At 43.1% G+C, this 15,952-nt stretch overlaps 1 protein-coding gene across 1 annotated transcript in view; it reads right to left on the reverse strand.

Annotated features, from left to right (window-relative positions):
• COL18A1 (collagen type XVIII alpha 1 chain) overlaps positions 1–15,952 on the reverse strand; it is a 112,362-nt gene that overhangs the window by 53,154 nt on the left and 43,256 nt on the right. The window contains exons 4-8 of the mRNA XM_056850994.1: positions 15,625–15,684; positions 6,976–7,120; positions 3,842–3,951; positions 2,347–2,373; positions 710–925 (exon numbers count right to left, since the gene is read on the reverse strand). Of these exons, the coding sequence (XP_056706972.1) occupies positions 710–925; positions 2,347–2,373; positions 3,842–3,951; positions 6,976–7,120; positions 15,625–15,684 (558 nt within the window). The remainder of the gene's footprint in view (positions 1–709; positions 926–2,346; positions 2,374–3,841; positions 3,952–6,975; positions 7,121–15,624; positions 15,685–15,952) is intronic.

Genomic DNA, 15,952 nt, shown 5'->3' on the forward strand with positions numbered 1-15,952 from the left:
ATTGAGGAAAAGAGAGAGGGAGAGGAAGTATTTCCTTTCATACACAAATGAAACATCATATATTCTAATAGTCAAGTGTGGCCCCATCTGTGGATACTTAAATCTGCAGATTGGAGCCACACTGACAGAAGAGAGCAGTGAGGATGGGGTGGGGAGAGGGTAGGAAGGAAAGGCAGGGGGAATGGGATGCCCCTTCCCTGCAAGTTTCTTTCAGGTTCCCACTTGTTTACTCTAATTGTCTCAGTTCATGACAGCTTTTCTTTCACCTTACAGAGTCCTTGTTCTTTGATTGAAATTCAGATGATTACAAATGGGGAAATTATATTTTTAAACAACGTGATTAATTGTTGATGACAGGTAAAATATGGACATATAAATAATTTCCTATTCGAATAATTCCACATAGATTACTCAGTATGTGCCTGGGCCATGTTGAGATCCATGCCCCCCTCCGGAAAACTGAGGAGTATAAAGTCCTTTATAAAGGGCAGCAGGAAAAGAGGAAGACCCAACAAGAGATGGACTGACTCAATAAAGGAAGCCACAACCCTCAATTTGCAAGATCTGAGCAAGGCTGTCAAAGATAGGACATTTTGGAGGACTTTCATTCATAGGGTCGCCATGAGTCGGAAGCGACTTGATGGCACTTAACACACACACACACATAAAGTCCTGCCCCTATTAGCCACTGCTTTAGAAGTTTACTTACGGGCTCTCCATCCTTTCCAGGTAAACCATCTTTCCCAGGCAGCCCTGGTGGGCCTGTGGGTCCTGGAGGCCCAGCAACCTGCTCTATAACAGAGCCATCAGGGCTTTGCACAACAGTCCCAGGAGGGCCAGGGGGGCCAGCAGGGCCTGGAGATCCTTGCGCACCTGGTTCGCCTTTCTGTCCTTTAGAGCCTGGATACCCAAAGCCTGCATTTCCCTAAAGGTGAGGGGAAAATATGTAAGATAAAAACAAGTCAGATGCCATTTATTTTTGAGATTTTGGAGGATGAAGGATGTGAAGCACCAACTCACTTTCTTGCCTTTATTTGCTATGACAGACCTTCCAGCTTCCCTGTCTTACATACCAATAGAGAAGTAATCATATGTACACTTTTCACCTCCCTTGTTTCAACCCCACACCCACTTCCATTTTTAAATTAATCAGTACAGGCAGTTCAGCATCAAAACCTTAGATTGTGGCCCTGGGTCCAAGAAAACATCCTCCCACAGTGTTTGGTACATAGACTGATTGTTACAGACTTCCTTGTCAATAACAGCATATCCAGTTTTGCACAGCCAGCCACTAGGGTTGCCAACACTGAGGTGGTGGCCGGAGATCTCTTGCTATTACACCCGATCTGCAGGTGACAGAGATCAGTTCACCTGGAGAAAATGGCCACTTTGGAAGGTGGACTCTGGCATTATACCACAATGAAGTCCCTCCTCTCCCCAAACCCCACCCTCCTCAGGCTCCACTCCCCAAAATCTCCAGGTATTTCCCAACCTGGAGCTGGCAACCCTGATTCCCACCCACCAGTTCCATCCAAACATTTCCAAGGCAAAACACAACCTTGCCATGCCAACTCAGTGGTTTGATTTCTAAAAGCTTGTGCCGACAGGTCAATTCTTGCACCACCTGGAACTCAGTAACAACTATTTAGTGTTATTATTATTTCCCTCCCTGCAAAAACCTCTACCAAAATTTAAAATACTGTGCTGGGCTGAAATCCAGAATATAAAGACTGGAACCCCTTAGTAAAAGGTCTGAACGTCCCTCCTCTGAGCTTACTGCAGAGAATAAAATACACTTAGGGATACGTTTATTTTTTTTAAAAAACCTTCTCATTAACTGAGTTCAGCTTCGCACCCTCTGAAGTTAGGAAAGGTTCCTCCCCTGGAGCATGTGGGACTAGAACCACGATAGACAGGAAGTTGGGTGGCATGGAATTAAGCCCAATAAAATAAGCTTTGGGGTTACACTGTGGATGGGATGAACCTCCTCTGAAGGGAGGAGCTGCTGGTAGGCAGCTTCCTAACCCCTTTCCGCCTGGGAATGCCCCCTAATGCAACGGTGTTGCTGTGCCCCCTTTTTGGTGGTGCAGAATCACTGTTTGCTATAGGGCCTTTCCCCCCATTTTCAGGGTTTTTTTTAAAAAAAAAAACCTCCCCCCCACATCGGCCACAAAACCTCCTTGGAGGTGCCGCAGGTGTGCCAACCTCAGCCGCTGCGGCTTTCAGGAATGAGCTTTCAGTCATATAGACAACATTGATCTAAGCCACTGTCTGCCCCAAGTAAATCCCCACCACAGTACTCCTACAAATATCTTTTAAAAGCCAAAATTTAGGAGATGTGCTTACCTTAACACCCAGCTCTCCTTTCTCTCCCTGCAAGAAAAAACATTTTCCAGTACTTATCATATTAATACTTAGTCAAATAAACAGCAACATGAGATTGCATTATCTATATAAAGCAAAAGGGGGGGATTATTTTTTGTGGCAAAGAAAATGAGACTATAAACACAATGCATTCATGATCAGTATGCTAAAGGGTGAATTAACTAATATTACTTATTACAAAGAATGCACATTTTCTCTCCCACAGATTTAGAGCTTTAAAAAACCTTCATGGTAAATGCACTGCAAGCAGAGTCTCAATAAGGGAATGTAGCATAACCTACAAAGGAAGCTTCTCTCTTCCTAATTTCATGCTTTACTACAATTCTCTTTCTGCCACATGCTACAGTCAGACTAACCTTCCACCTCTTTATGGCAAAGCAGGACCTCTGAGAAAACTGTTCTCCAGATTGCTTGCAGCTGCCTCTCAAAATGCATGCGTTCACCATACAACATGGGGTCCCCAACATGGCACTCATAGGTGCCATGATGTCCATAGATATCTTTTCTGGAGCTTGTCAAGAGCTTTTAGAAAGTGGGCAGGGCCAAGTGAGGCTTTTGCTCAGCACTGATTCTGATTAGCTATTAGAAATATGATTGGTTGAGAAGATTAAAAGATTAAAAAGATTAAAAAGAACGCTGCTTTCGGCAGCAGCTACCACCACAGCACGAGCATCTTCACTGTGTTACAGAAGGTAAGATGTGCATGCAAGAACATATTTTTAAACAATATGTTTATTTTTAAAGCCATTCTGTTAAGCAGAGCTTCTGCCTGAAATAATGAAGTTTTACTGTTGGAATTATGCATAACCTAATTTCCTGAAATTTTGTGGTTGGCTCCACGTCTTGTGGCAGAACCCACCACCCTGTGCCAGAATTTAAAAGGAGCTCACATTCTCCAGAACTCTGGGGACCCCTGCCTTAAAAGCATGGAAAGAAATGGTTGGAAGAAATGAATTCACATGTGGTCAGCTGCCAAATATGTGTATGAGCTGGAGTAATGGTTCCAACTGCTTTTGGTCATGGCATCAACCTCCCACCCATTCTTCTCCTTCCAAATGTTTTTTTATCTCTGTGCTGGTGCCAGTCTAGTTTCTCTCCCCCCCCCAACAAATCCATACAGAATTATAGCAGCTTAAGGTTCCCTGCAGAGTTCAGTAGAAAGTGAGCAGTTTGGGTTATGTGTCACTTAGCTGTTCTTTTAAAAAACATGATTTTCTACATGCCCGCAGAACAAAATTAAAGGCATCCAAACCTGCAAACATTCTCAGAAAGTCCAAGGACACCTCAAAGATAGGAAGTGGCATAGGTAAGGCTAGGACACAGCATAATGAGGAGGGGCCAAGGATGCAGCGAAAGAAAGGAAGGGGTCTATTCCATCAGTCATGACTAATATTGAAAAAGGCTTTGCAGTCTTTCAATGAAAATAGCTAAGGAGGAAGAGAGATCACCCCATTACCTTATCACCTTTAGCACCACCTGATGGCAGACGTTCACCAACTCCAGAATCCCCTTTAGGGCCACGTTCACCTTTTTCTCCCAGATCCCCTTTTTCACCTTTGGCTCCAACTATGGCAGAAATGAAAAATGAATTATATGTATAAAGCAGCTGTTCAGGGGAGGCTATGAGAAAGAAGGGTAGGGTTACCAACCTCCAGGTAGTAGCAGGAGATCTCCTGCTATTACAACTAATCTCCAGCCAATAGAGATCAGTTCACCTGGAGAAAATGGCCACCCTTGGCAATTGGACTCTATGGTATTGAAGTCCCTCCCCTCCCCAAACCCCACCCTCCTCAGACTCCGCCCCAAAAACCTCCCACCGGTTGTGAAGAGGGACCTGGCAACCCTAAAGAAGGGTCCGTTGTTGCCAACATTTTGTGTTCACTTCAACTGGAAAAAGGTTATCACAAGAAAGCAGACTGATAAAAAAACACCTATTAATTACTGTGAACATACTGCGAATGGTATTATTGTGAGCGGCATATCAAGGAGATTATGTAATATGAAGCGTGTATTAAAATATCAGCTATAATAGTATCTCTTGCAATATATATGGTATTTCCAACAGTATGCCCTTCATTCCAGAGAAAAATAACTACTCATAGCTCTACCACATTCTTTTAACATTAATCACAATTATTTCTTCATAGCTCCAGTCAGCAAATATCCTAAGTTGCAAACTGGGTTGAAAATAAATGTGATAAAACAAAAGGGTTCATGGCAGAGTGCAAAAGAACTTGGCCGAAGTGCAGTGGCTAGCCATGCTTGCGCCATAACTGCAATGGCAAATGTTGACATCGCCAAACTGAACGCTTTCAATCTTGCTTCGTTCCCAATATTTTGGACAAACTGCCAATTTGTTCAATTAACATTTATTCACTTAATCAGCCATTCACTGCCTTGTTGACACACACACACACAATTTAAAAACTGCTCCACGGGTAGGAGGTAGCTGCTCATTGTGAGTATGCTTCCAAAGTGGCCCTAATGGTGTGACAAGTGTTGCCTTTCTTCTAGCTTAGTCTTGCACCTAAACAGCCATTTTCTCTCTGCACAAGACGGTCTGCTAGCTAAGCTTAACATAACATTTTACACTCATGGAGTTAGATCCAGTGATCCACTGATACAACAACTGCCAGCTTCCCCCTATTTCTCTTCCCCTGCTCCAGAGTTTCCTTCAACCATGCAAAAAGTAGTTCCTAGGTTTGCAAGATCCCCACAGAGTAGTAGCCAAGCAGGTAGGTGGGTTGCAGGAAAAAAGGGAGAAGGGGGTAAAATTGTTTCGTCCTCTCTCTTCTGTCAAGATAGTTCTGCTGATGGACGTTTCAGAGGGCAGCCATATTGGTCTGGGGTAGAACAGATAGTCCTGTAGCACCTTAGAGACCAATATGATTTTGGGGGTATAAGCTTTTGAGACTCAAGGCTCTCTTCATTGAGTTCATTCACAAGTTCAGAACACCTCACCCCCAGGGCTGAAAAGGGCATAGGATTCTTATCTCACTACAGATGCTAATTTTCTGGCCCCATGCAAGTCCCCTCTGCTCTAATCAATCTAATTACTGTGCACATTGTACTTCTGCATCCTGAGTTCCTTCTTTGCAACACCCCTCCCACCCTCTGAATGGGATATAAGGATATAAGGACTCTGCATCCTGGGGAGACTTCTCTTAGCAGTAGTGTGTGTGAAAAGGATCTTGGGGTTTTAGTAGACCAGACACTGAACATGAGTCAGCAGTGTGATGTGGTAGCAAAGGCAAATGCGATCTTGGGCTGTATCAGAAGTGTCCAGATCACATGAAGGGATGTTATCACTGATTAGACCTCACCTAGAGTATTGTGTTCAGTTTCAGGCCCCACAATTTAAGAAGGATGTAGACAAGCTGGAACGTGCCCAGAGGAGGGCAACAAAGATGGTGAGGGGTATGGAGACCAAGTCCTATGAAGAAAGGTTGAAGGAGCTGGGTATGTTTAGTTTGAAGAGGAGAAGACTGAGGGGATATGATAACCATGTTCAAGTGCTTGAAGGGCTGTCATATAGAGGATGGTGGCGAGTTGTTTTCTGTTGCCCCAGAAGGTCGGGGCAGAACCAATGGGTTGAAATATTCTGTCTAGACATTAAGGAGAATTTTCTACCAGATGTAGACAAGCTGGAATGTGTCCAGAGGAGGGCAACAAAGATGAGGAAAGGTTGAAGGAGCTGGGTATGTTTAGCCTGAAGAGGAGAAGACTGAGAGGGGATATGATAACCATCTTCAAGTACTTTAAGGGCTGACATATAGAGGATGGTGCGGAGTTGTTTTCTGTTGCCCCAGAAGGTCGGACAGGAACCAACAGGTTGAAATTAAATCAAAAGAGTTTCCGTCTAGACATCAGGAAGAATTTTCTAACAGCCACAGCAGTTCCCCAGTGGAACGGCCTTCCTCAGGAGGTGTTGGGCTCTCCACTGGAGGTTTTTAAGCAGAGGCTAGATGGCCATCAGTCAGCAATGCTAATTCTATGACCTTAGGCAGATCATAAGAGGGAGGGCATCTTGGGCATCTTCTGGGCATGGAGTAGGGGTTCTGGGTGTGTGTGAGGGGAGGTAGTTGTGAATGTCCTGCATTGTGCAGGGGGGTGGACTAGATGACCCTGGTGGTCCCTTCCAACTCTAGGATTCTATGACTTGGAGATCTCCATTCCAACTCATATCTGACTAAGGGAGATTTAACTCTCATAAGCTTATACCCTGAAAATCTTGTTGGTCTTTAAGGTGCTAATGGATTCGAATCTAGCTGCTGATGGAAGATGCAGAAAGGGCAACTTCTCTCCCCTCCTCACTGCAGCACACCAACCCAGGTGGCTTCCACTCCATGTATCCCACAACCCCAAAAATCAACTTGCTATGAGGCAGAAGAAGTATGAGGAGGGGAAAGTGGGGAAGAACCATGACCTAAAGCACCTTCCATTCATGGGTTGTGGAATCCAACTCCATGGTGTCGTCTTTTTACTCACTTCCTCCTAGCAATAGCAAGAGAGCTTCAACATCCAGTACTTTGAACCACATCTTCATTTTTTCAGCAAGGTGGCTGCCAATATGAAGACAACCAGACTTACCTCCTGAAGCAAATGGTGGCCTCTCTTCTGGTTTGGTTAGTTCAGTTTGTAAACTGGGTTTCTCTTCTGGCAGTACAGGCTTTTTATCAGTGGGAGGAGAAGTGACAGGTGGAGGTTCTGGGAGGTTTAACAGCACTGGAGCCCCCTGGGGAAGACAATGGGACCGGAGTAAACTTTTACTTTTTCTATGCAAGGTAACATAATCCAATGTCTTCTCCTAAAAACCATTCAAATAAACAATATGGATTTCCTCCACTACTGAGTCGGTGTTATTAAGATACCAACAGTGGAATGTGCAAAAAGCCCACTGAATTTAAAAAGAAAGTGGTGTTCAGAACTATTACCTGCTTGGGCATTTTCTCCCCTGAGGGTTGAAATAGGAATAATGGGAAACTGAGAAAAGTTGAGCATCTCTCATAAAACATTTTCCCTTTAAAAATGAGTGAAATATTTTAAAGCAGTGCTATTAAAATAATATTGTTACAGCCAACTCACGCTACTGGAAGTAAATCTGTAAGTTCCAAAACAGGCAGACATTTCAGTGTTGCAACACTGCGAGTTGATTACTAAACAAGCCTTGGGGCTTGCTCTTGAAGAAACAAGTGTTGCAAAATGCTGGACCTTGTCTTGGGTACAGACTGGGAATCCAGCAATTTTTAAAAATTATTGCTCCAAAATGATGCCAAAGCCTTTGCGCAAAACAGTCTCCCACTCTTCTTGTTTCTGACATGTAGCAGATCCCGCTGTTGTTACCACAACTTTTGCTATGTGGTCCAATCCTGTGATTGCATACTTAAAAACAGTCCCACTGAGTTCAGTGGGGCTTACTGCTTATGAAGATTACACTGTTGAAGTGTTTAATGTTGTCAGAAAGTACGCATGAAGTATATCCTCATTTAACAGATTTTATAGATACAAGTGGGAACCTGCAAGGACTTGCGGGAGGTGTCTCATTTCTCCCTCCCCCACTATTTCTTCTTTCCCCCTTTCCTGAAAGTCCCCCTAGCCTCTCCCCCTTTTCTGATTCCTTCTTTCCTTCTAGGGTTGCCAACCTCCAGGTGGGGTCTGGGGGCCTCCTGGCATCACAACGGATCTCGCAACTGCAGATATCAATTCTCTCTTAGAGTTGCCAGCTCCAAGTTGGGAAATTCCTGGAAATTTGGGAGTGAAGCCTTGGGGAGGGTGAAATTTGGGGAGGGAAGCGCCCTCAGCAGGGTATAATGCCATAGAGTCCACCCTCCAAAGCAGCCCTTTTCTCCAAGGGAACTGATCACTGTCATCTCAAAAGCAGTTGCAATTCTGTGTGATCTCCAGCCCCCATCTGGAGGTTGGCAACCCCACTTCCCCTGGAGAAAACGGCTACTTTGGAGGATGGAGTCTATATGGCATTATATTCCTCTGAGGTCCCTCCCTTTTTCAAACCCTACCTTCCCCAAGCCCCAAATCTCTAGGAATTTCCTAACCTGGAGTTGGCAACCTTATCTCCTTCCCACCCACCAGCCCACCTACATTTATCTGCCCCTCTGTCTTAAGCTTTCCACAGCCATCCCCACCCCCCGGCAGCCTCTACCTAGGGAAATTGTGGCCCACTTGCATAGCAAGGAGTCCTCAAGGACTTGTTGGGTGCCACCTCACTTTCATCTGTATCCCCCCCCCCCACAAACACACACTATTTCCTCTTTGAGGACCAAAGCAGTTTACATTATTGTTCTCTCCTCCTTTTTATCCTCACAACAACCCTGTGAGGTATGTCAGGCTGAATGTATGTGGCTTGCCCAAAATCATCCAGTGAGCTTCCGCAGCAAGAAGGGGATTTAAACCTGGGTCTCCCAGACCCTACTCTGAAACTCTGCTCCACCCCACTGGCTCTCATAGGGTGGCTGTTGTTGAACAGTAGTTCAGTCTTGCAAGTTGGGTGGTATCAAGTCATGCAGGGGCTGCTGCCAGGCCTAGGGCTGCGGACCTCCAAGTGGGACTTGGAGATCTCCCAGAATTAAAACTGAATTCCAGATGACAGAGCTGTGTTCCCCCTGGGAAAAAAAAAACGGCGGCTTTATAGCATTGCATCCATCTGAGGCCTCTTCCCTGCCCAAACCCTGTCCTCCTCAGACTCTACCACAAAATCCGTAGGCATTTCCCAACTTAGAACTAGCAACCTTAGCCAGGTCTTTGATGCCCTCCCTCAAAGACCAAAACAGGCCTGAAAAGGGCTCTGCCCCTCCCTCTGCCTTTGACTGACAGAACCAAGCTTGGAATGCTGTGGTTGCCTATCAACAGCCACTGAGGGAATCCGTGGTTTAAAGCTACAGGGGCACTGTTTATCACTTTGGGTTTTTTAAAAAGCCCTTCAATATATTTTCTTTAGATTTCACATTTTTCTGCAAACCTGGGGTGTTTTTCAGGTTTGTAGAAAGATCTGTCTTGCCCGTTCACAGCTCCAAAAACCAGATTTAACTATCCTCAGATTTGGCCAACCTATTAGTATATAGGTAGATTTATGCCAATAAAGGTCTATGAATGAATGAATGAATGTATATAGGTAGATAAACACATATTCTTTTCCTAAGCCCAGTTAATAAAATCTTCATTTTGTTTTTCTACAGCATTTATTATTTATCATTTTGATGTTTATTCCTATATTTTCAATAAGAAAACAATGTACTTAGGTATCTTAGGGTGCATTATAAAGTACACTTATATTTGAAAGTAAAGTAAATATTGCACATCTTTGCATCGCCTCCCCCATATTTGTTTTGCAGGAGGGGGAGTGCCTGTTTCCCACCCCTGAACTCTGCAATTACCTTAAACATTTCCAGAAATTTTACATATGTATATATGGAACAGAACATTTAGGACAATAATACTATTGGCCACAGGGTGGCATTAACGTCCTATATCCAAATACATGTGGAAAACTGAAGACCTGGAAACCTTTACAAACTAAACCTGATATGGGAAATCTATGATCAGGGTCTCCTGCTTTTTATAATTAAAACTCCGACTGAGGCCCTGAATCAGGTTCATGAAGTGGAAAAAGGTGAGGAAAGTCTAACTCCTTCCTCCCAGGCCATTTTCCTGATCTCATTTTCCCCCACCTCATGATAACAGGTATCAAACATGGCATTGGCATGCTACATGGTTTGATTTCAGGGTGCTAAGTCGGAAACTAGATGTGACATAGAAAATCAGTGATCAAGGCCTCCTGCTTTTCATTAAAGTTAAAAGCAGCTGCCAGGAGAGAAGGAAATTGGACCAGGGAAGTGGTGTGGGAAGAAGTGGTGTTTCATACTTTTCCTCCATACTGTTCCCTGTGGGAGTAATACATATAAGTCTTTATATATAAGTCCTCAGTGGAACAGGCTTCCTCGGGAGGTGGTAAGCGCTCCTTCCCTGGAGGTTTTTAAGAAGAGGTTAGATGGCCATCTGTCAGCAATGCTGATTCTGTGACCTTAGGCAGATGATGAGAGGGAGGGCATCTTGGCCATCTTCTGGTCACTAGGTGTGGGGGGGTGGTAGTTGTGAATTTCCTGCATTGTGCAGGGGGTTGGACTAGATGACCCTGGGGGTCCCTTCCAACTCTACGATGCTATGATTCTATATTTTTCCCTGAGGAAGGCAGCTAACAGCTAGAGGAGACTGATTTATTCCAGAGAACTTGAAGAACACACATGAACACCAGCCTACCGCTCATTCATGACACAAGCCCCTGTGTTCATTGCTGTAACATTAAAATGGACACCGGATTCCATATGCATCACAAAATCTGGTCTTGTTTCAGGAAGCGTAAAAGCATACTTGGGAAAACCAAGTCGTGGGAAGGCTGTCATTGCCTAGCTGCAATGTAGTGGTTGTTCTGCCAACATAATTCCACTCTGTCTCTTGCTGAGAGAGGGTGACACTTTTCTCAAAAGCAAGCAGTTAAGAAAAGACAGGAGGGCAGGCTCTCAAAGTTGTCTAATTTTTGAGAGGAAACAGAACAAAGCTTGGAGACCCCATTCACCATTTGGTCTGTGATTGTGGACATAATAGTGGTGACTCTTGAATATACCTTTTTACAAAGAGGAAGGTGAACATGGAGGTGACATTACATTTCAGAGACCCTGATACTGTTTTAGGTAAAGGACTTGGAGAAATACACTATAAAAAGCTTAGACCAGAGAACAGAAAGAACTACTTCCAATGCATATGTTACCAGTATGTGGCAAAATACAACTGCTTAATTGGGAAGGCTTTACTCGGGGAGGCAAATGTTAGTGATCTCACACAGTTGTAAAACATCCTTACCCCTGATGTTCAAATAGAATACAGTGCCAAAAAGCAAGGCATGCACATTATTTCAAAAATCCTCAGCCACTGGAGCTGATGACAAGCAGAGACAAAAAAACAACAGAAGAAAATTAATTTGTGAAATTTGCTCCATGGCAGCATGCATCCATAAAAAAAGGAAGATTGTATTGAGTTAACTCCATCTTTCTTAAGTAAAAAAACCTCCCCAAACCTGAAGCAGTCATGTAAACTGTGTCACGATCACTTACAGTTAAGTGAAAAAAATCAGTATTAAAAGTATTACTAATGAAAAAGATACATTTCTAGTGCAGCCATAGGAAATGTGTTTGTCTATTTGTTATTTGTTACAGATGAGACAAAGATCATGTTTTTTGGGTTTGTTCCTGAAACGAAGTTTACCTAGATACAAAGAAGAGTGAGGGGTTTAAGCCTTCAATTTCCTCTCTGTTTTGCTATTCTAAACCTGTTCCTCTATTAGTATTTTATATTATTATTATTTATTATATTTATATCCTGTTCTCTCCCCGCCGAGAAGGTGAGAAGAAATGTTTTTAAAGGATATATTTTTACCCTTTAAAATGCTAATAGCAGAGCAGGGTAGCCAGTTTCAGACAGTGGAATTTAGTGAAGGTTGAAAGGTCACACCTCCTGACCCTTTCATGTGCATCCCCAAAGCAAAGCGAGATTGCACAAGCTGCCTTTTATGAAGAGACAGACATATCTCGTCTGTTTAAACCCTCTGCCTTTTTAGGCATAGCTCAGCACTTTAACCAATATACGATGCTCGCTTTCCTAACAAAGAGGTAAAAGCTACTGTTAATATTTTAAAAAGGAAGAAGACATAAACATTATATTCCCTGTTTTGTTTTTGCAGACAAGGGTTAGACATTTTAGGTTAAGAATGAGAAAATTTTCCAAGTTCAAAGATTTTAGATCATTTAATATTTGAAGAGATCAAATCTTTCAGCAGAGAGAGAAAAAGAATGATATGCATCAGCCTTCGTAGGTCTGAGGGCCTTAAAGGCCATTTCTCTGTCTCTCACATACACACCCACACACAAAGAATCTGAACAGGTTTGCCCTATGCCTAGATATTCATGCCATTTTATTGGTGTCTCACTAGCAATAAAATTCCTGCTTATTCCACCTACTGCTGGGATGGCTCTAAAAAACAAATCTAAGCACACAGATCATTAACGATGGCCAGTAAAGGCATCCAAATCAGCTGATCAGACAGAGAGGTCATCTGAAGAAAAAAGTCAACAGTCTGGAATTAGGTGATGCATCACTGAAAGCAGTCAGGGATACCTAGTTGAACAGAGAGAATGCAGCCAAAACCCAACAAGCAGCCAATGTTCATTAGTAGGGAACAAGGAGTCCAGTTTGACCAGCTGCTTCAAAGCCTTATTGCCCTGAATCAACCTCGTAATATAACAATTCTAAGCCCAAACACATTGTTTGGATTAAAATCTCAGTTTTCTACCACAGAGAGGCAAGTTTCCAGGCTGCAGTGCGCACTGACATCTGGTGCAGAGATGATAATTGGCGAACCGCCTTTGGACTCTTGGATATGAAAAAAATTCTTCCTTCCGATAACTAAAATGTACAATGCATTGCTGATCCTTGCATTTTACAAGCAGCAACAACAACCATATGCATACATACAACATACATACAGTACATGCATGATATGCCAACAGCACCCCTTCTTCAAAATCAAGAAGACTGCCAACTTCATTCACATCTCACTGATAAATTACTACATTGCACTGTAGTTGAAGACTTTTCAAAAGTTGTGGCTGATGAAAAAATGCCACAAGCCAATTTTGATTAGGACAAACTTTACAGAACTGTACTACACCAATCCTTTTCTAAAATTGGTTGCTACTTTATCAGCTTGATTCAGAATGCTGGCTATCATTTATAAAAGCCTAAACAACTGAGGACTGTTCAACCCACCACTCACTGAGACTGTGCTGCAGATCATATATTGTGACATCTCGCTAAGTGTTTCCTTGTCCCTTCCTGTTAGAATGGACAAAAGCATGGACAAAAGATCTGCAACATGGAGGGAAAGATTGAGAGGAACATATTTGCAAAGAAGTGGCCGTGTTAGTCTGTGTCAACCTAAAGACTAACAACATTTACTTCAATATGAACTTTTGTGAGTCATAGCTCACTGTGACTTAGGACCAACTTTGTCAGTGGTAACATCTTGCATAGTGTTTGCTTTTCCCTTTCGTTGCAGGTGTAAAGATTGGGTGTGGCCAGAGGTGCAAGCTTTCCATGCAACTGAAAGGCACAAGCCAAAGGATCCTGGCACCCGACTCTCAGTCCATGGTTCATAGCCTGTTCCTTCAGATGAGCTAGCAATTCAATCCAGGAATGGCCCAAGAGGTAGTTTGTTGTTTTGTTGGTTGGTTGGTTCATTCATTTGATATTTTTTACTGTTGTAAACTGCTTTGGTTTTCATGAGCCAGAGCTTATTACTTGCATGAGGTATATATCTAGTAAGCAAATACATGTATATTTATTGTAGCTTTAAGTATAAGCGTATCTCTCTACTGGATGTATGCTTCACACATCTTGAGGAGAAATGCCCTCCACCCTAGAATTTACTCAATATATCAACCATAAATCTATTTATGCATTGGAACCCAGCTGCAAACTTGTAGCTGGCAGGAAGAAGGGGGCTGGTGATTGAACCATCAAGATTGCAGGACAATGGTTTACCATCTCACACCTTGCTAGAATGTCCCACCTAAAGGGACAAACAAGAGGGACAGCCAAATTGCTGGAAAGTAATATCTTCCTGGGGAAGGGGGGAACGAGACCCTCCCAAGGGGAGATGATAAATTATCTGGACTTAGAGAAGAAGCTCTCTTCCACCTTATTTTTATCTTACAGCTTTTGACCAGGGAGGCTTTAGCCATGCAGGACTAAGCCTATACCCAGGGACAGATATATCTGGCCTGTTCTAGCCTGTAGAAGTAAAGCAGGAGACATGGCAACTAGGCAGAGCCTCTGAACAGCAACACAGGTCCAGAATAATATGTGCAACTCCGTCTCAGTGTTGCTTGGCCATCTTCTGGTCACTAGGGGTGTGGAGTGTGTGTGTGTGGAGGGGGGAGGTAGTTGTGAATTTCCTGCATTGTGCAGGGGGTTGGACTTGATGGCCCTTGTGGTCCCTTCCAACTCTGATTCTAGGTGATATCCAGCTTGTGAGGGAAAGGGGTAGCATTGGCAAGCAGAGACTTGGGATGTCGGCAGGGTTTTCCAACTTCCCAGGGACCAACCCAAACTAACCGAGGCACTTGTAAGTGCATTCCTTCATACATCTGTTGAAGTGAGCTGTGACTCATAAATGCTTAAACTGGAATAAATTTTGTTAGCCTGTGGTTGTCAACACACGGTCATTTTGTCTTGCAATTATCCCTCTCATGTCTCACACTTTTTTATCCTGCAATCCAAAAATTAAATGCATGGTGAACTCCGTCCTGCATCAAGTAGCTTCATACACATAGCAACCCTATGAACTGATGTCCTCCAAAACATCCTATCATTAACAGTCTTGCTCAGGTCTTGCAAACTGAGGGCCGTGGTTTCCTTTAGAGTCTCCTGTTTAATTTTGCCAAAACAGACTACCCTATGTAATTCTTAAAGAGTTCTCTCTTCCTGTAGAGGTGTGCTCCATAGCATTTTTAGTCCTTGCTCCAACAGGCTACCAATGGAGATAAAATCTGTCCTCTCCTTATCTACATTCAGGAGAGTATGGAATGCCTATTATTCCAGGAGGCTTGTGGCTACAGCTGACTATAGTATCAGATCTGTCTTCAGGCTGCTGTTTATAATAGTAATATTGTTTCATGTGTTTGCATTTTAATTGGTATGTATGCACCTAAGCACACTTACGTAAACCACTTTGGCCTCACTATGTGGGGAAATGTGGCCTATACATTTTTTAGCAACAACAAAAAGTCAGATACTAAACTGCTTTGAATAGAAACTTGTGAATTCTTTTTCAGTTTCTATAGCACCATTTCAGCATCATAAGTGCTGTGTTTTTCTCATTTTATTCTCACAACCTCTGCTGCAAGGCAGGTTGAACCGATAACCTTGAAATTCCCAGGGACTGGGGTTGAGCATCAGTGGGAATTCAAAGCACCTCTTACATCCAATCCCCACTATACACTGTCACAACACACAGTATCAGATGCAGTTTCAAGCTACAAAAGGACAAACAAGATGGGCAGCTTTTCATCAACAGGGAGGGAAAATATCTATCAGTTCTCATCTGCCACTATTAATCACTTGCATTTCACTGTTGGAAGCAATGCATACAACTGACACACATGGACGCACCTTTTCCTTTTCTGATGTCTGTGGTTTTTCTTCAGCCCCACTTCCACCATCTCCAGACATCTAAAAAAAAATCAAAAAGAAAGGAGGAGGAGAAGTAGGTCAAGACAGTGATGGCTGCTTGCACTCATTAGATTAACACATTTGGTTTGATTAGCTATTTCCCTGCGAACAAACTCCGGGATATACCTGTTCCAAGAATTAGAACATTCACTGATTTTTTGAGGAAGCTTATGTGCTTGTAAACTATCTGCCCATCTTTTGGAGGCTAACCGATGGTCACCAAAAATGAACCCTCCATGCCTTACTACAGCTAAAAGACTCATATTTT

Source organism: Euleptes europaea, chromosome 6 (genome assembly GCF_029931775.1).
Source record: "Euleptes europaea isolate rEulEur1 chromosome 6, rEulEur1.hap1, whole genome shotgun sequence".
NCBI lineage: Eukaryota > Metazoa > Chordata > Lepidosauria > Squamata > Sphaerodactylidae > Euleptes > Euleptes europaea.